This window comes from Schistocerca americana, chromosome X, assembly GCF_021461395.2.
Source record: "Schistocerca americana isolate TAMUIC-IGC-003095 chromosome X, iqSchAmer2.1, whole genome shotgun sequence".
NCBI classification, from domain to species: domain Eukaryota; kingdom Metazoa; phylum Arthropoda; class Insecta; order Orthoptera; family Acrididae; genus Schistocerca; species Schistocerca americana.
Window position 1 is genome coordinate 755,862,150 of NC_060130.1, and position 23,640 is coordinate 755,885,789.

At 38.9% G+C, this 23,640-nt stretch overlaps 1 protein-coding gene across 1 annotated transcript in view; it reads left to right on the forward strand.

Annotated features, from left to right (window-relative positions):
- Positions 1-18,533, forward strand: part of LOC124555415 (L-threonine ammonia-lyase) — a 215,688-nt gene extending 197,155 nt beyond the window's left edge. The window contains exons 8-9 of the mRNA XM_047129316.1: positions 12,103-12,328; positions 18,028-18,533. Of these exons, the coding sequence (XP_046985272.1) occupies positions 12,103-12,328; positions 18,028-18,150 (349 nt within the window). The 3' untranslated portion in view covers positions 18,151-18,533. The remainder of the gene's footprint in view (positions 1-12,102; positions 12,329-18,027) is intronic.
- The last annotated feature ends 5,107 nt before the right edge of the window (positions 18,534-23,640 follow it).

Sequence of the window (23,640 nt, forward strand, 5' to 3'; positions counted from 1 at the left end):
TGGAAAATGCACTAAAGACAAATGTGAAAGTATAATACTGTTAATAAATATTGGACAAATATACAAAACATTTTTAATTGATTATTACAACATATTGATATCACATTACTTATTTAATAAACAGTATAAAATAAATATGGTGTCATTTGGATCATTAGTTCACCCTTTTGTTGTAATTGCTTCCTTTATTTTAAAATAAATGTAGTGGTGATGAAACTTTATTACTCTATGTTAAACCGAGGCCAACAAGAAAGACAGGCCATGGCATGAACATCACGCAGGTGACACTGCAGGTCTTAAGAGTGCCAGCAGCCATTTCTGGCAGGGAGTGAGTAACTATTTCAGACAAGTTTAATTGTGTGTTTAATTGCATAAAAGCTCTCAATTGTACATGAAAAATTTAAAATCCTTAGTGGGTACCTTTTCAACTACATATTGATTTCCTGTCGGCCTTGCATGGAACTGAGAGTTCACTGAGTGTGGTGGACAAGCTGACTAGTGTGACATCACAAGTTCAGTTTTTAGCCCTTACTTCTCATAGGCCCTGGTTAGACACACATTATACATGACAGTAGGTCAGGAGAAATGCTTTTATTAATTCCAACACAACCCGAGTAAAATAATTACTTACATATGATCACATGAATCACGTAATTCAGATGGAAGTTATATTTAAGTTAGAGAGCTTTAAAAACATCAGTATTGATTGCTACAGTAACGGAAATTTACCTAACCCCATTTAAAGCCATAACTTGTAGGTAGCAGTCATCAGTGGTTGTTGCTGACAATAATAAAGCACAAAAAGCAGATCTTCAGTGTTTTGTCTGTCACAATAGTGGGTGAATGTTTGAACTATATCACTGTGTTGTATCCCAATTTTGTGGCCAATTTCCAACACTGACAGTCCTACTTGCCATAGAGTAACAATGTACATGCTCTAAACTTAAAATGACCCACAAAGCATGTTAATAGACTGAACACTGTACACAAGCCACAGAGTCTTATCCATGATACAAGACACGGCACACTCAACTGAACTTCACAGAGAATGCAGGTTTATTTTTACCTTGAGTACACAAATGCCTCCATGTAGCAATTTATCCTTGTCAAAAGAGTACTGAATATCATGTCTTCAATCAGAAAACAAAATAAACATTGTCCTGGTCATGACAATGGTGAAACACATTTTTTTCACCAGTTTAAACCAAACACTTCCTGTGCTGCACTAGATATGGGAAAAAATTCCCTTTGCTGATAACAGCGTGTTACGTGCCAGAATTCCTGCTATAAAAAGCAAATAAAATTCTGAATGATAATTGCAGTTGGTCAATATGCAATAAACTAATTCATACATCCATCCATACATATTATAAAAGTGTATGTACAGTCATGTTCAAAAAAATGGAGCACCTTGAACGACTAGAGATAGGATGTTGATATTGATTAGTATGTTCTGTAGAAATGATTATCATTTCAGTCACCTTATTTCAGAATGTGTCCTGTTGCCCAATAGGCATGTGGTCCACCACAGGCCCTTGATAACTTGTTCAAATGGTTCAAATGGCTCTGAGCACTATGGGACTGAACTTCTAAGGTCATCAGTCCCCTAAAACTTAGAACTACTTAAAGCTAACTAACCTAAGGATTTCACACACATCCGTGCCCGAGGCAGGATTCGAACCTGCGACCATAGCGGTCGCGCGGTTCCAGACTGTAGCGCCTAGAACCGCTCAGCCACCCCGGCTGGCTGATAACTTGTCCCATGTGTGATGGCATCCAAAGTTCATCTGTGGTGGTTGGCATTGGATCACTGTGCTGCACATGTCATTTCACCATACACCACGCATTTTTGATTGCTGACAGATCTGGTGATCTGGTAGGCCAGACCAAAAGACTGACATCCTGAGATACCGAGAAGCCACATGTTTGTGCAGCAACATGTGGTCATGCATTGTGGTGCTGAAAAAATGCCATCTGGGCTGTTGTGCAGAAAGAATATGGCTACAGGTCATAGGATGTCATTCAGATAGGTCACACTGGTCACAGTGCCTTGGACACACACCAACTGTGATTTATGGTTGTACCCAGTAGCACCCTACACCATAAGGCCTTAAATTGGCACTGTATGTCTTGCGCAAATGCAATCACTCTGATGCCGCTCCCCTTGTCTGTGGTGAAGAAAAAGGTGGTCATCATTTTCAAATAAACAGAATCTGGATTCGTCCAAAGACACTGTCTGATGCCTTTCTTGTCCCCAGTGTTGTGATCCCATCCACCATTGCTGTCTAGCATGTTTCTGCACACATAACCCATGCTGTAATAAATGGCAATGGGTGGTCACCCCTGATAGTGTCCAATGTGTTACACTGTTGCACCAGTGCTGAGGAGGATGCAGATCTGTCTTGCAATGCTATTAGGATGAGGTGTCGATCTTCTCAGGTGGTGGTCTCCCACATGGATGCATCACATTCTTTCATGCCAATACTGCACCCTCTTTCAAACCCACTGATTTGACAGTATGGTTCATGTGTATGTCTGCTCAAGTCACACTGATTCATACCTTGGGTTTATAGTGACAAAGAGAGCCACAATCACATTTTACCAGTAGGTGGTATTGCACTGCAATATTGATATTGATCTTGAACCCACAAGTTGTCATGGTTCAAATGTTAATCATTCCTGCAGAACATACTAATGTGCATGTCCTGTGAATATGAACGACCTATCTCTAATCATTAAAGGTATTCTGTTTTTTTTCTGAACATGAGTGTACATGGTACTGCTTCTTCAGCAACTTTTGCTTCTGTTAGTCTTTAGATTTGATAACCTTCATGGACTGTGCGGCTGGTTCTGGTGGAGGTTCGAGTCCTCCCTCGGGCATGGGTGTGTGTGTTCGTCCTTAGGATAATTTAGGTTAAGTAGTGTGTAAGCTTAGGGACTGATGACCTTAGCAGCTAAGTCCCATAAGATTTCACACATATTTTTCATAACCTTCAGACACTGTTTGCACAAAGATGCAGAATCTTATAGTTAAAATATCATGACAGATGCTAGAACTGACACATCTCCATCTTTCTAAATAATTTTATTTGGTTTTATCAATTTGAGCTGGGGTACTTCTCTTGTTAGCTTTTAAAATGAAGTTATTGTTTTGCAAATCATATGTGCAAAATATGGACACACAATTTCTAATCTTCAGACAAGAACTATACTTTAATAACTAAAAATAATAATTGGATTCATTGTAATGATCTGTTTATAAAGTTGAGGATTCTAAGTGTGCCATGTGGCCTCGAGTTGGTGCTGTATGTCTTGTGCGAATGCAATCCCTCTTATGCCATTCCCCTTGTCTGTGGTGAATCAAACTTCAGCCATCATTTTCAGACACCTGGATTCATCTGAAAACACTATCTGATGCCATTCCTGTCCCCAGTGATGTTGCTCCATGCAGCACTGTCATCTAGCATGTTTCTGCACATTCATCAAAAGTAGGCAGATAAGTGGACAAAGCACTTGTAACCTGTGCCATAATTAATGGCAATGGACTGTAACCTCTTATAGTGTACAATGTGTTCCACTGTTCCACTGTTGCACCAGAGCTGAGGCAGGTGCAGTTCTGTCCTGCAATGCCATTCAGATGAGATGACGATCTTCTCGGTGGGTGGTCTGGGTGGTGTGACCTGGCCCATCTTGTCATGTACTATGGCCTTCCCTGAGGTATTCTGCATATACCCTTTGCCCTGCTGAAACCCTTCGTTTCACAGGAGCAGAAATTTCCCAGATGGATACATCACATTCTCTCATGTCAATAATGTAACCTCTTTCAAACTCACTGATTTGATGGTATAGTTCATGCATACATCTGTGAGGCATCCTGCATGCTTGCTCAAGTCACACTGATCCATTATGTTTGGTTCATAGTGACAATAAGAGCTGTAGGCACTTCGTACCGGTAGGTGGCATTGCGCTGTGATATTGATGTTGACCTAGACTCCACGGGCCAACGTGGTTCAAATGCTAATCATTTCTACAGAATGTACTAATGTACATGTCCTGTGAATTTTAATGTCCTATCTCTAGTCGCTCAAGGCATTCTTTTTTTTTCTGAACATGTGTGTGTGTATGCATATATGTATGTATGTTCCACATCTTCTCCTAAACCACTGGTTCAGTTTCAACCAACTTTGGAACACATATCATACCGTCTGCAAAGAAGCACTGTGGTGGTAAGAACCATCTAACTATCAATGAGGTGGGAGTGAAAAAAAGTGTAGCTCACAACACACAAATAGGCAAACTCTATTTGTCGAGTATTTGAGAATGAGAGCACTTAGTGACTTGCAGACAACTTTACACATAATTTCAAACCCTTACAAGATGTTTTCTTGTCCACACCTCCCACAAAATGACAAAATGGAAAAGTTTATTGGTTACCACATTTTCGCTGTTCAAGCAGTAAAACTTCAGCATCAGACATTATGTTTTAATTTATTATTTTTTTAGTACTACTTCTATTTACAACACATTTTGCAGACGGTATTAACACATGCCGCTGAATGTAGGTGCAATGTACACTGAGGTGACAAAAGTCATGGGATACTGATACGCACATATACAGATGGTGGCAGCATTGCATACGCAAGGTATAAAAGGGCAGTGCATGGGCAGAGCTGTCATTTGTACTCAGGTGATTCATGTGAAGAGGTTTCTGACATGATTATGGCTGCATGACGGGAATTAACAGACTCTGAACATGGAATGGTAGTTGGAGCTACACACATGGGACATTCCACTTTGGAAATCATTAAGGAATTCATTATTATAAGACCCACAACGTCTGTAGTGTGCTGAGAACACTACATTTCAGGGATTACCTCTCACCATGGACAATTTAATGACTGAGAGCAGCAGCATTTGCTTAGAGTTGTCAGAGCTAACATATAAACAACACTGCATAAAATAACCACAGAAATCAATGTGGGACATATGAAAAACATATCTGTTAGGACAATGCAATGAAATTTGGCATTAATGAGCTATGGCAGCAGATGTCCAATGTGAGTGAATATCCTAGCAGCAGGAAATTAACTGCAGTGCAGATGATTGAAAAACTGTGGGCTGGTTGGATGATTCCCAGTTTCAGTTGGTAAGAGCTGATGGTAGGGTTTGAGTGCAGACCTAATGAAACCATGGACTCAAGTTGTCAACAAGGCACTGTACATGCTGGTAGTGGCTCCATAGTGGTGGGAGCTGGTTTAAATGGAATGGACTGGGCCCTCTAGTCCAACTGAATCACACCTTCATGTTGTTCCTTCACAGTTTATTCGCATACACTGGCGTCCACGCTTACACTTGCGGCACTTTGCTGCTCTGAACGTACCACCAGAACAGACAATGACCAAAGACCTCATATTCCCACTCATATCCCCAGTCCTGAGTCGGGTAACGTCAACTGAATCAATCTTTGACTGGCAACAGTTATGTTCAGCTACTTGGAGACCATTTGCAACAAACAACTTTGGAATTTTTATGGATGACAATGCAGCATGTCACTAGGCCACAGTTGTTTGCAGTTGGTTTGAAGAACATTCTGGACAGTTCAAGTGAACAATTTAGCCACCCAGATCATCCAGTATGAATCCCATCAAACATTTATGGCACATAATTGAGAAGTCAGTTCATGCACAAAATCCTGCACTGGCAACACTTTCAGAATTATGGGTGACTATAGAGGCAGCATGACTCAATATTTGTGCAAGGAACTTTCAACGACTTGTTAGAGTCAATACCACGTTGAGTTGCTTCATTATACCACCCAAAAGGAGGTCCAGCATGTTATTAGGAGGTATCCCATGACGTTTGTCACCTCGGTGTATGTATCACTGTGCGACACACAGTTCAGAAGATATGACATCATAAACACTGAAATCCATGAAAAGCTGCTCTATCATTCATAATGTTTTAATTTGACTTCTTCCTACTAACTCTGTTTGCAATGTATTTCACAGCCAGTGTTCATGTATATCACTGGATGTATCTGCAAAATTATACCATTGTATGACACATAGCTCACGGAACATGATGTCATAAACATTGAGCTGCATGAAAATGAAACTACAATGCGAAATTTACTAGAGATACAGGTGAAATATGTGTGTCGGAGGAAGGCAATGGCAAACCACCTCCACTAGGACCTTGCCTAGTACAGTGGTGCGGGTCTCCCGCATTGTTCCCTATGCTCCTCGGAGTATGGGACCTCATCATCATCATGTGTGTAAATACATGTGAAATATGTTAAATACATGTGACATATGAATATGTGGGAAAAACATGGGTAAAGATCTCCATATAAACCCCTGGATCGATTTCAACGAAAGTTTGTACACATGCTACTTACTGTCTGGAAAGAAATATTGTTGGGGTAAGAACCAGCACCCTCCTATGGGGGTGAGGGTGATAATATTGAGAAAGGAGGGGGTGGGGAGGAGGAAGAGTTGAACAGACAGAGTGGGGAAGGAAGAAATGGACACAGATATGGGGGAGGAGTTGGACAGAGGGAGAGAGGGGGGGATGGAAGTGGACAGACAAAGAGGGAGGAAGAGTTAGACAGAATGAGGGTGCAGAAGGAGATTGACTTAGACAGGATGAGGGGGATACAGAGTGGGCAGAAGGAGATGCACAGAGGAAGAATGAGCAGATGGACAGAGATGGGAAGGGGAGTGTGAGGTGATGTACATAAAGAGTGGCAAGGAATAAATGCATACCCAGCAACATTGGGTTCCCAGCTAGCACTGAACGTAAAGAAAAGGAACACCATGTATTTGCTTGAAGAGGGATAATAACAGTGTCAAATTAAACATAGATGGTAATTTACTAAGCTTTTCTTAATGTAGATTTGTCCAACAGAGAGGCCTATAGGACAAATATACGTACAGCTGAAAAATTTAATAACAAAAGAAAATACTGCAGGTTGGACAAAGCCATGGGCCTTAAAGTATGTTCATATAGTCAATTCCATAAATCTCTAATGTACATTAACATTGTCTTGTACAGGATAATACAGTTTGTAAGGTAACAAGGGATAATATGGAGCTCTTCCAAGTAGTCCGTAATTTAAATTTAAAGCACAGCAGCAGAAGTATGTTGGGCTGGTGTACTTCAATCAAAATGTTTCATAGTAGAATTAAGTTATAAAGATGTTTAGAACAACTGCAAAGTAAGTAATTATTTTATTATGAAGACGCCTTTCAGTTTCAATCTTTGTAGTGCCAGACAAATATTTGTATGTCTCATATTTCAAGCAAAGATGTCATTAAATGAAGGGAGAGGGTGAAACTGTGCCAAAACTTGGTGTTATTTCTAATTATGTAAATCTGATAGCATGTCATAAATTAGTTCTGATTTTAATTTTCCGAGCTTAAGAATAAAATTATCAATTAAATGCAGAGTGAAAATAGTGTAATGCAAAATGGACATGAAAATACTTATTTTGTGTCTTGATGAGCATCATAGTTCCGTTGCATAGTGTGGTGTTTTTTTTTGTTATATATATATATATATATATATATATATAAAAAAAACAAAGATGATGTGACTTACCGAACAAAAGCGCTGGCAGGTCAATAGACACACAAACAAACACGAACATACACACAAAATTCAAGCTTTCGCAACAAACTGTTGCCTCATCAGGAAAGAGGGAAGGAGAGGGGAAGACGAAAGGAAGTGGGTTTTAAGGGAGAGGGTAAGGAGTCATTCCAATCCCGGGAGCGGAAAGACTTACCTTAGGGGGAAAAAAGGACAGGTATACACTCGCACACACGCACATATCCATGTGCGAGTGTATACCTGTCCTTTTTTCCCCCTAAGGTAAGTCTTTCCGCTCCCGGGATTGGAATGACTCCTTACCCTCTCCCTTAAAACCCACTTCCTTTCGTCTTCCCCTCTCCTTCCCTCTTTCCTGATGAGGCAACAGTTTGTTGCGAAAGCTTGAATTTTGTGTGTATGTTCGTGTTTGTTTGTGTGTATATCGACCTGTCAGCGCTTTTGTTCGGTAAGTCACATCATCTTTGTTTTTAAATATATTTTTCCCGCGTGGAACGTTTCCCTCTATTATATTTATATAAAAACTAAGTTTCAATTTGAACTTGTAAAGTGTACCTACCTCATTTTGTGCAAGGTTGTGGTATAGACAATTGTGTATTCAGTTCACTGCTGTTCAAAGACTAGCCAATATATGACTCAGTATTAGGGGTGCAAATGCAACTGTTCACTACCAACTCCCTTTGCAGATGAGCCACGTGAAAAATAGGTAGTGAAAGAGCCCGAGTACAGTTGCAGGTTCTCAAACACAGTCATCCAAGGGACATTATTTTATTTTTGATGATGAATAACTAAACTACCCTCAGTTTTGAATCTTCTTCTTTCTTCTTTTGCTTTTCATATATCTCCACAGAGTTATAATCATTATATATTGGTTTTGGCAGTTTCAGATGAGTCTGGCAGCCAGATGCTATTCTTGATGCCATCACTCTACCTAGGATTGAATCTGTATACCCCATATATCTGTGACCAGTGTAAATCTTATGTTCATGTGTAATAACTTTTTGAGTTTTAGTGTAGTGTGTATTTGTGATGGGATGCAGGTACCAGCCTAGTACTTACCCAATTCAATGTGGTAAATTGTCTAAAAGCCATTTCTGGCTGACCAGACCATCAGCCATCATTGTTAATCCACAATGTGGGTTCAATCTGGGGCTACAATTGCATTGTCATGTTCTGGAAGAAGGCACGTTAGTGCTCTTGCCTGTCTGGATAGGTTGTAACAAAAAATTTTGGATACCTTTCCCAGTTAGGATTCTAAACCAATGTGAATGTCTTGTACTACAGATGACTGTTCTCCTGATAAGGTGAATGAACTTGGTACCTCTACCCATATAATTATATAGACTCTGATTTGGAAATGGAGCTGATAGTAGACATTTACTTTCAAAGTACCCACCTAAAACACACCTGTGCAGTTGCTCTCAACTTTGGGGTAAGCTGTCTTGAAGCCTGGTAGTGGATGACATTTTCACTGCCAGTATTTGGCCCACAAAGGATGGAGAAGTGGTACCATAAAGTTTCTTATCACCAGTCTTTGCACCAATCTCCTGGATTAAATTTCACACCTCTTTGCAATATCATCAAGTGAGGACATATGACATTATGATGGTTATGTGTCTGTTACATGAGGACAATAAGCTCACCAGGCTCCCTTGGTGCTATTCAAGAGGAGTAATCTATGTGCTGGCACCATGTATGACCCTCTTCCTTATTTCATCATCATCCAACATGAGCATGACACCAACTCCACACACACTCCACACTTAACAGATATACTTACATACACAGCTCTCATACTTCATACCAGAAAGATGCCTGCTGGTGCAGAGGATAGGGAAGACTTTTCCAATTAGATGGCTGAACCTGCCCTTTGGGGTCTTACAACCATTCATGCCATATGACTTTACTTTACTTTTTTACTTCCAAAGTGACCTACTCACCAAACTCTACACCTTAAAGTATTACATCTATAAACTCAAAAACAGGTGCAGCTTTATTATCTTTTATACAGAATATGACACTGAATTTTCTAATTTCTAAGTTATGCCAAAGAGGTTGTAAATTTATAAAGTTCTCTTGTAGATTTCTCATTTTATTCCTAAATATATTTGGTCATGTTAGTGTAGTTGCTGAATTGTGTAATTCTGCATGTAATTTGTCAAAAAAATGGTCATTGAAGTAATGTTACATGAAGCCAGGGATTGATACATTAAGAAGTTGATTGGTTTATCTTTGTTTTATCACCATGTTCATCTTTCCTTTATTGTCTTTGGTATCAGTAATGTAGTTAAAATGAATTTACAGCCCAAAACCTAGGTTGTACAATAAAAATAATAAAATTTGTGAAACAAGGCAAAAAAAATTTTTGTTTAGTTGATTTCATGAACTAATTCAGAAAACAATGAAGATTTAAACAAGGACCTCAATATGATGATCTTATACTTGACTACACACACTATTAAAATTTTTAATTTGTGGCTTTCATTTTCACTGGAATGCAGACTTGAGAAACTAGATTTATTGGAAACTTCTGAATGAACTGGAGTCAAGCTCAGCATTACATAAAATTAACACATGCTGCCTAATAAAAAAAGTGAAGTGCCCACAAGGGGATGAGGAAATGAAATGAAACTTCATAGGTTGAGAGGGTATGTGATGTTGTTTGAGTGATTATGAAATTGAGTCAAATTTACAAGGAACATGGCATTATGAGCTCACTTATCAGTATGATGTTGCAACCCCTCTGACCTGGATGATTGCACAGATTTGGCTGGAAAGTTTGTCATATAGCCATTGTGTCCTCTCCTGAGGCAAGCTTGCCCAACAGTTTTAACTGATCCTTGTTGACCTTGATACTGGCTCTGGGATGGAGCTGATGTCTGAAGTGATCCCACATACTGTATGGGGGCAGATATGAGGGTCTTGCTGGCCATTGGAGTACCTCACCATCGCACAGATTGTTCACAGGGACATGTGACATATGTGGATGAGCATTGTTCTGTTGAAATGTGGCACCATGTTATTGTTGCATGAGAGGTAACACAAGATGAAGCAAGATGTCCTATGGCTCCATACACCATGATGTCAGGAGTAACATTGCTGTGCCTCTCCAAAATGATGGAAGACTGGGGCCTCTCTCCAGGTTGCCACCACGCTCTGCTGTAATGGTCATTTGGTATAGTGCAGAACCATGATTCATTGCTGAACATGGAGAAACACCATTCATCAGTAGCCTATGATTCCTGGTCATAGCACCACTCCAAGCACAACCATTAGGATGCTAATTTCCCTGTCTGTATGCTGCTAGTCTCCAAGCAATCATGCAGGATGACAGTGTTGCAGAGAGTGTGTTACTTGTTCTTGGATGGGAGGTGCAGATGTGAAGGGACTATGACATACTTGGTGCAGTCTGACACTTGGTCACTGTCACATTTGAGTGACCCAAAAATCTGGATACAGTACCATTTGACCAGCCAGTCAAATGGTAACCCATGACAAGGCTCATTTTAAACTTTGTCAGTTACTGACAACAATGTCTCACATGAGTTTGTGGCATCTTAATGCCAGTCACAGTGATACTGAACATCTGATGCTCTTCATGTTCCTTGTATACCCTACCAGGCCTGCTAACAAACACAGACAATACTACTACACTTGCTAGCCATCCTACCCATCACAGAGGATTCAAATTCTAATCATTTACATACCAAACATACCCACCAATGGTGTGTGTGTGTGTGTGTGTGTGTGTGTGTGTGTGTGTGTGTGTGTGTGTGTGTGTGTGTGTGTGTGTGTATATGAAGTTCCGCTGACATCTGGCCATATCTTCTGGGTACTTCTCTTTTTTTGTCAGACAATGCAATCAGCTATATTATGATATTGCTTAATTACAATGATCCCAGTGACGTGTTGTTGTCCAATTGCTACCTGCCATTACTGGGTTGCAGCCTGCAATGGCTTCAGCACAGAACAGGGGGAAAATCCTGCTCCCTTGTATTCATGGTTAGCCTACATATACATTGTGAGAGAGAAGTAATACTTACTTCCTCACAAGTTCAAACTCCTTTACAACCAGACTGTAAAATTGTCCCATTTTTTGTTATGAAAATGCACTATACACAAAAAATAATACATTCCAATAATAAAGCCAGTTTTGAACATTATTAAACATGAGCAGTGTACATGGATTTGAGTTACTGAAAAATAGCTGTGGCAGGAATGATGACGAATTGAAGTCATTTGCCAGCAAATTCAATGATTACTTCATCGCAATGACAGCAAATATTTTGAACACAGTAAACAAACAGAAATATTTTCCTTAGATTTTCTTCAGCAGACACTGTGAGCAACACCATTGGACACAAATTTCAAAATTACAACCCCTAAGGAAACTATAACATTAATCAGGTCACTAATTACTAAAACACCACAAAAAATTAAATTGAATTAAACATGTTCAAGCTTTAGCAAATGTTATATTGTGAAATGATTTTCCAGAATTGTATTACTTCTATGTGGTGGAAATATTGATACTACCATTTTGGGCCGCTGTCTGGAAAGAGGTCTTGCAGCAGATGGCAGACTAGTGAAATTCTCTGTAACGGTTAGTGATCGTCCAGGAGGGATTGCAGAGCTGTGCCGCATAATGGCCAAACTTGGTGTATCCATAAAAGACATAATGCATGAAAGAGCATGGATAAAGTCTGACATATTTAGTGTTGTGGTAAGTAAAATATTCAGGTACTATTATGCAATAATAAATCAGTACATTACTTGAATATTTACTAATTGCAGGCATTCCAGAATTTTTAGCAGTCATAATAGGAAAGGAAACCATCTAGTTCAAGAACAGAAAATGTAATGTATGGATATGAGAAATGGACCTATAATAGAACTAGAATAACTGTTATCAGTTGCAGGCAGAATGTTAGCTGTTCTTGTTCCAAAACAGATATCATCGTATCACTAAAAAAATTTAATTTCCAACAATTTTACATTTGGAGCATAGTTTACAACATAAAATTCACACAAAAGGAAGGGAAAAAAATAAGAATTTAACATACTATTGACAATAAGGTAACTACATGTGAACAATAGGTCAGACTGGACAAGAATGAGAAATGAAATTGGCCCATTCTGACACTCACGTTTATCAGTTTAGAGAGATTTAGAAAAACCTAAATCTAGGTGGTTGGATTTGGATGGACATGGATTTGCAACCTACTCATCTAAAATGTGAGCACAGTGCCTCAGTGAGATGGTTAGTTATTGTCATGTTAGACAGATCATAATTTTGATATCCTGTTATTATTTTCTTTTTGTATTTATTTTATCTGCCTCATTTTCTATAGATACATGGCAAATAAATCACAAGGCTGTACAACATCTCATACTTTTACAATGTATCTTTCATTTCTACATAAAATAGTTCCATTTATAAAGATTAAGGGTTAACGATGACATTAAAATTAAATATTTTACAATGTGTTACATCATAATTGACACTGATTATACATTATTATGAAATTCCTGTGAGGAACAGAAAAATTTTTCAAGGAGGTACTGTTTTAGATGTTTTTTAAACTTGTTTAGGTCAGTAGCGATGGATTTTATCTTGGCTGGATGGGGACTATACACCTTTGTACTAGAGTAGCTAACCCCATTCTGGACTCAGCTCATGCTTTTCTCAGTACAGATCATACTTATTTCTAATGTTATGGTTAAGATATAGTTTCTAATGTTATGGTTAAGATATAGATTGTTCAATTTGAACAAGCCAAAATTCTTGACAATAAAAGACAAGAGAGGTAATGTACTGAGAAATCACGATGAAGATGCCTAGCTGTTTGAATATGCTGTTACATGTACTACTCAAGTTTAACCACATGAATCAAAACCTAGCATATGCTGATGATGTTTGTATCCTGTCTAGAAGATTGAAAGAGCTGGAAGAAGGATTTGGCAGAACAGAAAAGGAGGCAGAACAGTTGGGGCTTCAAGTAAATGGTACCAAAATGCAGCATCTCTTTGCTGCTGTTAAAGAGAGGTGCATGGAGCCAACTATGAGAGATGTGAGAAATTCCAGTACTTGAGAGAGCTTTTAACCAATGATAACAATGTAATTGAAGAAATTGCAGTAAAGTTTTGGAACATATAGAGCATCTGAACATTACAAATTACCCCAAAGAAAAAGATTTCTTGACAAATAGTCAACACAGATTCGGAAAATATTCTTCTTCTGAAACACTACTAGCTCTTTATTCCTATGAACTAATGAGTGCTATGAACAGGGGATGTCAAATTGACCGCATATTTTTAGATTTACAAAAGGCTTTTGACTCCATTCCTCAGAAGCAACCTCTAACCAAACTGCATGCTTATGGAGTATCATCTCAGTTGTGCAACTGGGTTCATGATGTTCTGATAGAAAGGTCACAGTTCATAGTAATTGATGGAAAGTCATTGAGTGAAACAGAAGAAATATCTGGTATTCACCAAGGAAGTGTTTTAGGTCCTCTGCTGTTCCTGGTCTTTATAAATGATTGGTGAGACAATCTGAGCAGCCCTCTTGGATTATTTACACATGATATTGTCAATATCATCTTGTAAAATCGTCAGATGATCACAAACAATTGCAAAATCATTTAGACAAGATACCTATATGGTACAAAAAGTGGAAACTGGATCAAAATAAGTGTGAATTCATCCTCATGAGTAGTGAAAGGGATCTACTAAATTTGGATCACACCATATATCACACAAATCTAAAGACTGTGAATGCAACTAAATACTTAGGGATTATAATTATGAATTACATAACTTTGAATGATCACATAGATAATATTGTGGGGAAAGTGAACCAAAGACTGTCATTTATTGGCAGAACACCTAGAAAATTCAAGTCTACTAAAGAGACTGCGTAAACTATGCTTGTCCGTCCTCTTATGGAGTATCACTGTGTGGTGTGTGATCCGCATTGGATAGGACAGATGGAGGACACTGAAAAATTTTAAAGAAGGGCAGCTTGTTATTTATATTATCATAAATATAGGGAGAGAGTGCCACAGATATGATATGCAAAATGGGATAGCAATCAATAAAACAACGGCTTCTTCATTGTTACAGGATCTCCTCATGAAGTTTCAATTACAACTTTATCCTCCAAATGCACCAACCTACATAGTGAGAAATGGTCGTCATAGTAAAATAAAAAGATTTAAGTTTCCATTTTTCCTGCATGCTGTTGGGGAGTGGAATGGTAGAGAAATAACTTGATGGTGCTTTCATGAACCCTCTGCCAGGAACTTAATTCTGAATTGAAGAGTTATCACGTAGATGTATATGAATAAATACAAGCATTTCCATTGGAATCAGAGCTTACTGGGTCCTAATTAAGATTATTCAGTCACATAGCCTGAGCAGAAAATTGAAGGTGACTGTCTACCAAATGGTTTTAAGGCCAGTGGTAGTGCATGGCTCAGAAACATGGACAATGACTGTGGCAGAAGAGGCATTCCTCAGAAGATGGGATAGGAAAATATTAAGAAAGAGTTTTGAAGGAGTGAGGCAGGGCAATGGAGAATACAGAAAAGAATGAACTGGAAGAACTATGTGGTTATAGCCTACTGATCTAGTTTTGGAAATCAAGGGCAACAGATTAAGATGGCTGTACCTTTTAGAGGCATTATTGAAATAATTGTTTACATCAATAGGCTTAAATATTACATCATATTTAAGATAAATTACTATGACACTCTTTTCAATTCTGTTTCTGATATAGTATTGTACTGTGCTGCATCCAAGCAGTTTCATCAACTCATTTCTTCCCCTTCCATGCATGCACTAAAACATAGTATATGGGCACTGGTTCGTGCATTGGTATCACTTATGTCATCAAACAGTTGCTCAAAGTTAGATCCATGACATTTTGATGAAATAAGAAGAATTTAATACTAATGGTATCTTGAATTCAGTACAACTGCTGTTATCACTGAGATTTATTTCCTTCATCACATAATAAGAGCAGTTTTTTATTAGCAAGAGAGACCTGTTGTAGGTTTGATCTCCACAGGAGCATTACCAACTATAATATGACATATTGTAAAAGCACATGACAGTCTATTTCTAAATCCAACTGTCATTCATGAAATAGATGTGAACTCCATAACCAATGGTTTATAGCTGAGAATGATGGTCAGATAGCAACAGTAAAGCATCCTCATCAGTCAGGTTCAACTAAGAAGATGAAAGTACACTTTCACATAATCGTAAATGATGACTCAATTACAGTATTTGGAAAGAATTTACTGGATGAAAAATAAGAAGCTTACTGAAGAATAAATTTGACAATGCAAATGGTATTCAACCTCTGATGATAGTAGGAGTGAGAAAGACAATCTTTCAAAACATTTGCTACTAAAGTCAGTTTATTTTTCTTAACAATACCTAATGTCACAATGACAAAAATTGACTGCCAAAAGCAGATCCATTAGGCTTACTTAGGCAGACATAGAATTCTTCAGCACAAGACATTAGTTTTGCCACATTGCCTATTACTGAGATAATGAAAGACATTATGTTAATGAAAAGCAGTTACACTTTAGATTTTCATGTTACATAAAACCAAACTACTAAAAATCTTATGCTGACTTTGAGGTAACCAGTCAAGGTGTATTTTCTGAAATTCTGAAGTTTGTGGTGGTAACACTCATTTATAAATGTGGAGACTAAGAAGTGACATTTAATGATAGACACAGCTCCTTCCTTCCTGTGTTCTCAGCATTTTTTGAAATGTAAGCTTACAACAAAATAATGAAACATTTTTCTGAGAATAAAATTTTAACAACAACTCAGTTTGGCTTCAATAATGGCTTATCTATTGAGAGAGCAGTATATGATCTCACAAATTCAATTATGACAGAACTAAACAGGAAAACTGACCTTTTGGCATTTTTTGTGATCTTCTCTAGGCCTTTGATTGTGTGGATTATAAAATTATGCTAGGGGCTATTAAATTCTATGGCATTAAAGACATTCCCCTAGCATGGATGGAGCCTTATTTTGACAATAAAAGCAGTGTGTTACATCAGCATATAACAGGATGGAAATAAGAGTAAATTTGGAGTTGAGAAACATGAAATATGGTTTCCCACAGGGTTTGGCACTTGTTCTTCTCCTGTTGTTGATGTTATTGACCAACATCAATAATTTGCATGGGACATTGTATTGTGTTCTCTTGGTAAATGTATATCAATAGGGGGCCTGAATATCTCCAGGAGAATAATGGAACTGGCTTACAATGGATTCACAGCAATCATGTTAACCCTGGATGTTAGAAAGATTCATATCATGCAGTTACAAATTTAAGAATGAATTTCATGGACCAGAAGTAGATACCAATAAGCACACGCTTAATGAGGCTTCATGTGTTGAGATTCTAGGCATCCTGATGAATAATAAACTGAGTTGGCATCAGCAGGCAGACAAGTTAACAAAAAACTCAGTTCTGCCTGCTTAGCATGTAGAAATCTTTCTAGTAGTGTAGACTTGCAGATGTAATAGCATAACTTTCTGGGGCAATGCAACTGACATAAAAAAGCATTTATTCTACAGAAGCATGTATACTGTGTGATATTGTTAACTGAACATATTGCAACGACTTCTTCAGGGACATGGTGATTCTTACACTTATATGACACTACATATACTCCCCACTGGTATTTGTAGAGGATATCAAGAATGAATTCAAATGAACTGTGTAATTCACAACAAAATTACTGGAAGGAAAATAATACCCATTAGACTATATACCCCTATCCAGGGTTTAGAATGGGGCTCTATACTATGGCACATAAGTCTATAACGGGTTACCAGTAGACACCTGTGGGGGAGTGGAAAGAACACAGAGATTCAAAAATAAAGTGGAAGTCTACCTTATTAGCAACTCTTTTCCAGTTTATCAGAATATTTGCACTCAGGATTAAAAATTCTGCAAAATTCTAATGTATATATTAAAAAGTTATTGACATTGATAGTGTATAGACAGTGATAGTGGTATGTATGAAGTTAGGTAAATGCTTTGTTCAAAGTGTCATATAAAAGCAGCAGCTAAAAGTATTAAAATACAAGGAGCAGCAGTGATCTTTATCAAATTAGCAATTTCTAATATACATAAACATATATCCAGCAATCTAGAAGTAATTTACATAATTATCAATGTGAGTAGATTTAAATTAATTATAATTTGATGCTGGTACGGATCTGCTTTATATCACTTGCACAGACTGTTTCTGCTTGTTAATGTATAACTTGCCTCATTCCACAACCCTGCAAGCTTTCCTTCAATATGGGGTTTATGGAACATGATTTTGTTTAAATGAATGAATAAATTTTAAGAAATGCTTAAAGAAGCTCTGCTTTCAGGTAAAAGTTGTATGTGAAACCAGAGATATGCAACATGCCAGCCAGCTAAGGGAAACATTGTACAAGAATTATGAGAAGGTGGTGTTCGGTGATATACCTACAGCGGGACTTCCAGAGCCATAGGAGTGTACATGAAGTGACATAAAAAAACCAGCTAAATTGTTTTTGTTTTGAGTATTGCTTGCAGAGTACTGTTATATTTCTTAATTACTGCAAGAGTTTCTTTTTGAACCTACACTATTTAGCAAGTAGTCTTAACCCTGGCAGGAAACATAATCACAAAATTAAACTGAAAGTAAAAATAATTTTGATGTGTAACCATGAGTCACAACAACAATATTCTTCAGTTTGTTGCATGAATGTCTAGACAGAGTTACCTAAAATTCACACTTTTGAAGCTAAATGAAATAAAAAACATTTTTATGATCTACCAGCATGTGCCTGGAAACAAATTGTATCCAAGAATTGTTGATCATGTGAAATAAATTCCTTCATCCATATCTTAATATTAAGTGTTATGTGAATTCCATTATAATTAATAGTGTCATATATATGTGTGACAGCTACTGATCCATCAGTGTCAATAAAGACTTGTGTTTTATGAGGATTTGGAGATATTTTCTAGTTTTTCATATGTGTACCAGCAAACGTGGCACAATTTTATGAAATTAAGAAGGCAAAGGGTAACAATATAAAACAATTAATTGAATTCATTTAATTTAACTTCTGTAACTACTGATTATGTTCAGTAATGAAATGAAGCCCCAGCAGCATTCTTTCTCTTTTAATTATAATTACCAGTTTTGGCCCAAAATAACTAGCTGCAGATACCAATATTCACATGTTCTGCAGAGTATGGCATTAGCAACTTATTTTCGTCTGCTTTACTGAGTGAGAAAACTTTCTAGTACTGACCATGATAACCTTTAATGTGTTACCTCCTGAAGTACAATCCTTGTAACTGGAAAAGACTAGAAAAAAGTTCAGAATACAATGTTCTAAGATTGTGACCTCTGTATTTAATTAATTAATATTTACATTGATGTCAGGTAATAGATGTGCAGAATGGCTAGATGTATAGCTAAACAAGATAGTGCTGTCATTACTAGTGCAAACATTTTTTTAAATTTAAGTAGGTACTGCACTGAACTGAATCAACTGTTTAAAGCCTTTTTTTCAGTCAATGAGCTATGTATTAATCTTATATATTTCAGTAATTTATTGCTGTTTAATTGTACAGGTGCTCCAAATTGAATGTATCCTGAATTGTAAGACTGGTTTAATCATCTCATTAATGACAAGTGAATGATTGTGAGTTAGTGATAAATAATAATAGTGATATTAGATCCAATCGCATTAATTGTCTGTCTCATTTTTGGCACAGGAGGATGTGTTCTATAGATTTCCAGGATAAACTTTGTGTCTTAACTATGGTAAGGTAATGACTGGTTGAATTTAAAAATCAGTTTTGATGCAGAACCCCACAATCTTTCCATCTGTCTGAGTTTGCTATGATCTAAAGCACCATCTTTTGTGATGGTACTCTGATGCAAACCATGCACTGGCCCTGTATGTGACGATGGGTTTGTTGTCTCTGGACTTACCCCATAAAAGAATGTAATATTACACTGAAGTGCCAAAGAAACTGGTATAGGCATGCATATTCATATACAGAGGCAGAATACGGCAATGCAGTCAGCAATGTCTATATAAGACAACAAGTGTCTGGCACAGTTGTTAGATTGGTTAATGCTGCTACAATAGCAGGTTATCAAGATATAACTGAGTTTGAACATGGTGTTATAGACGGCACACGAGCAATGGGACACAACATCTCCAAGTTAGCAATGAACTGGGGATTTTCCCGTACAACCATTTCATTATTGTAATGTGAATATCAAGAATCCGGCAATACATCAAATCTCTGACGTCATTGTAGCTGGAAAAAGATGACCAATGATGACTGAAGAGAATTATTCAATGTGACAGAAGTGCAACCCTTCTGTTACTTGCTGCAGATTTCAATCCTGGGCCACCAACAAGTGTCAGCATGTGAACCATTCATCAAAACATCATTGATATAGGCTTTCGGAGACAAAGGCACACTTGTGTACCCTTGATGACTGCATGACACAAAGCTTTACACCTTGCCTGGGACCATCAACACCAACATTGGACTGTTGATGACTGGAAACATGTTGCCCAGTCAGACGAGTCTCGTTTCAAATTGTATAAAGTGGATGGATGTGTACGGGTATGGAGACATCCTCACGAATGCATGGACCCTGCATGTCAGCAGGGGACTGTTCAAGTGGGTGGAGGCTCTGTAATGGTGTGGGGCATGTACAGTTGTAGTGATAAGGGATCCCTGATATATCCAGATACAACTCTGACAGGTGACATGTACATAAGCATCCTGTCTGATCACCTGCATCCATTCATGTCCATTGTGTATTCCATCAGACTTGGGCAATTTCAGCAGGACAATGTGACATAGTACACATACAGAATTGCTACAGTAAACCTTTTCTGAGTTTAAACACTGCTGGTCACCAAACTCCCCAAATATGAACATTATTGAGCATATCTGGGATGCCTTGCAATGCGCTGTTCAGAAAAGATCTACACCCCCTCATACTCTTACGAATTTATAGACAGCCCTGCAGGATTCATAGTGTCAGTTCCCTCCAGCATTACTTCAGACATTAGTCGAGTCCATGCCATGTTGTGTTGTGGCACTTCTGCATGCTTGTGGGGACTCTACATGATATTAAGCAGGTGTACCAGTTTCTTTGGTTCTTCAGAGTGTTAGAGTCATTCATTATATGTACTTTTCTAATTGTCTCATCTATATTTTCCATTACATGTCATCATTAAGTTCTACCCCTAGGAATTTTACATGCCTGAAGTATTTAATTTCTCCACTCCATTGATGAAACGTGTTGTTTTTTGTTCTTAGTTGGTGAAATTGTACTAGGTGACAATGTTGGTGGAACAAGAGTAGATGATTTTTGGTAAAATTCAGTTATATATGCCACTTGAAATCCACATCTCTAGTCTCAGTATGTATCCATTGAACTATTTAGTCCCACAGAGGGAGGTTGCCAAGCACTAGTACGCAGTACGTGGTAACTAGGGTGCAGATGATGACATTCATCATCTACAGAGTGTAACAAAAGTCCCATGCCACCACATATGTCGCAACCATTACGGGATGTGTCATAAATGTGGGAGGGAAGAAAGTAAGAGAAAAAGAAATGGATGGACAAGAGAGGGTGGCTAGATAGAGGAAACAATAACAAAGGTCGGATGACACAAGGTTTGAATGGAAGGGAGCCACTAGGATTGTAATATTGTATAGAAAGTTCTGGTTGAGAATTAGGAATTATTTAGGAATAAAGGAGACAGCTCACTGAAAGGCAAAAGTGCTGCATCATCAATAGGTCCACCACAAACAAAAAGTAAAGAGCTTTGCTGCCTTTTGTAATGAATTTCCTTTTACAAGCTTGTAGGAAAAACATGCATGCGTACACACACACACACACACACACACACACACACACACACACACACATACATTCACATGCTCATGCCTGTCTCCCTACATTATGCTCAGTTGACTTCCAGCTCTTCCCTGGCCCCTGGAGAGTATAATCCCAGAAGTCCAACATAACCTCCAATCTCTGCTGAAATCCCCAGACCCTTCCTAGAACCTCTCCCCTGAATCCATCTCCCTACTCACCCCAACAACAGCCCACACACCCAACTTCTACATGCTCCCCAAAATCCACAAACCTAGCAATCCTGGACATCCCTTTCTGGCTGGTTACAGTGTCCCCGCCAAAAGAATCTTGGCCCTTGTTGACCAACATCTGCAACCAATTGTCCAAAACCTAGCCCCCTACATTAAAGATACCAACCACTTCCTGCACTGGCTCTCCACCATCTCCACATTCTTACCTTCTGGGTCCCCACTCATCACTGTTGATGCAACCTCCTTATACACTAACACCACTCATACCCATGGCCTTGCTGTGATTGAACACTACCTCTGCAGATTCCAAACCAACCACTTCATTCCTTGTGCACCTAACCACCCACATCCCAACTCATAACTACTTCACCTTTGAAGGGAAGGTATACAAATAAATTCATAGCACATCCATGAGCACCTACATGGGACTATCCTATGCCAACCTCTTCATGGGCCATGTAGAGGAAACATTCCTAGCTTCCTAAGACCCTAAACCAATGATCTGGTTCAGGTTTATTGATGACACCCTTATAATCTAGACCCAAGGTCAGGACACCTTATCCTCATTCATCCACAACCTTAATGCCTTCTCTATCATCCACTTCACCTGGTCCTCCTCCACTTATTGTGCAACATTCCTAGATGTCGATCTCCTCTCCACATCTCAGTCCACATCAAGTCCACCAATCACCAACAGTACCCTCACTTTGGCAGCTGCCACCCCTTTCACACCAATAAATCCCTCCCATACACTCTGGGTACCAGTGGTAGATGTATCTGCAATGATGAGAACTCCCTCACCCTGAAGGCCTTACAAAGCCCTTCACAGACAGGCAGTACCCTCCATACCCAATTCACAAACACATCTCCCTTTCCATATCTCCACACACCCCTGATTCTTGCATCCATCCCAAGAAACGAACATAGAGAAGCAGCCCCTTGTCACCCAATATCACCTGGGACTGGAACAATTGAACCATATCCTTTGTCTGGGCTTTGATTATCAATCATCATGCACTGAAATGAGGGACATCCTACTCAAGATACTTCTATTCCCTCCCAAAGTGGTGTTCCAACACCCACCTGACCTTCACAACCTCCTAGTCCATCCCTATGCCACTCCCACTCCTAGTCCCTTGCCACAGGGATCATACACCCTTGTGGAAGACTCGGGTGGAAGACCTGCCCCATCCACCACCCAGGACCACCTACTCTTGTGACATCACAGGCTTATTCTACCGCATCAGAGATCTGGCCACCTATAAAAGTTACCATGTTATATACTAACTCTGCTGCAACCACTGCACAGCATTTTACATTTTGATGATAACCAACCAGATGTCAGCTAGAATTAATGGCCACTGCCAAGCTGTTGCCAAGAACAAGATGGACCACCCAGTGGCACAACATGCAGCAGAACACAACATGCAAGATTTCAATAGCTGCTTCACAACCTATATATATCATTTGGATTATCCCCACCACCACAAGCTTTTCGGAGCTGCACAGATGGGAGATATCCTTAGAGTGCAGCCTTCATTCCCATAACTTCAATGGCCTAAACCTAATGTATCTCGCTGCCACCCCCCCCCCCCCCCCCCCCACTGAATCGTGTGTGTGTGTGTGTGTGTGTGTGTGTGTGTGTGTGTGTGTGTGTGTGTGTGTGTGTGTGTGCACCAACCCCAGCCTCAGTACCCCCACGCAATTCTTGTGTTGTGTGCTGCTGTATCATGCCTTTGTCTGTGAAACCATGTGCCCTGCTGTCTGCCTCCTAACCCCTCTACCTGCACCCTAGCTAGCTCACATACAGCTCCCCACTCTCCCATGAGCTGCTAAACACCTCCGCCCAAACCTCTCCC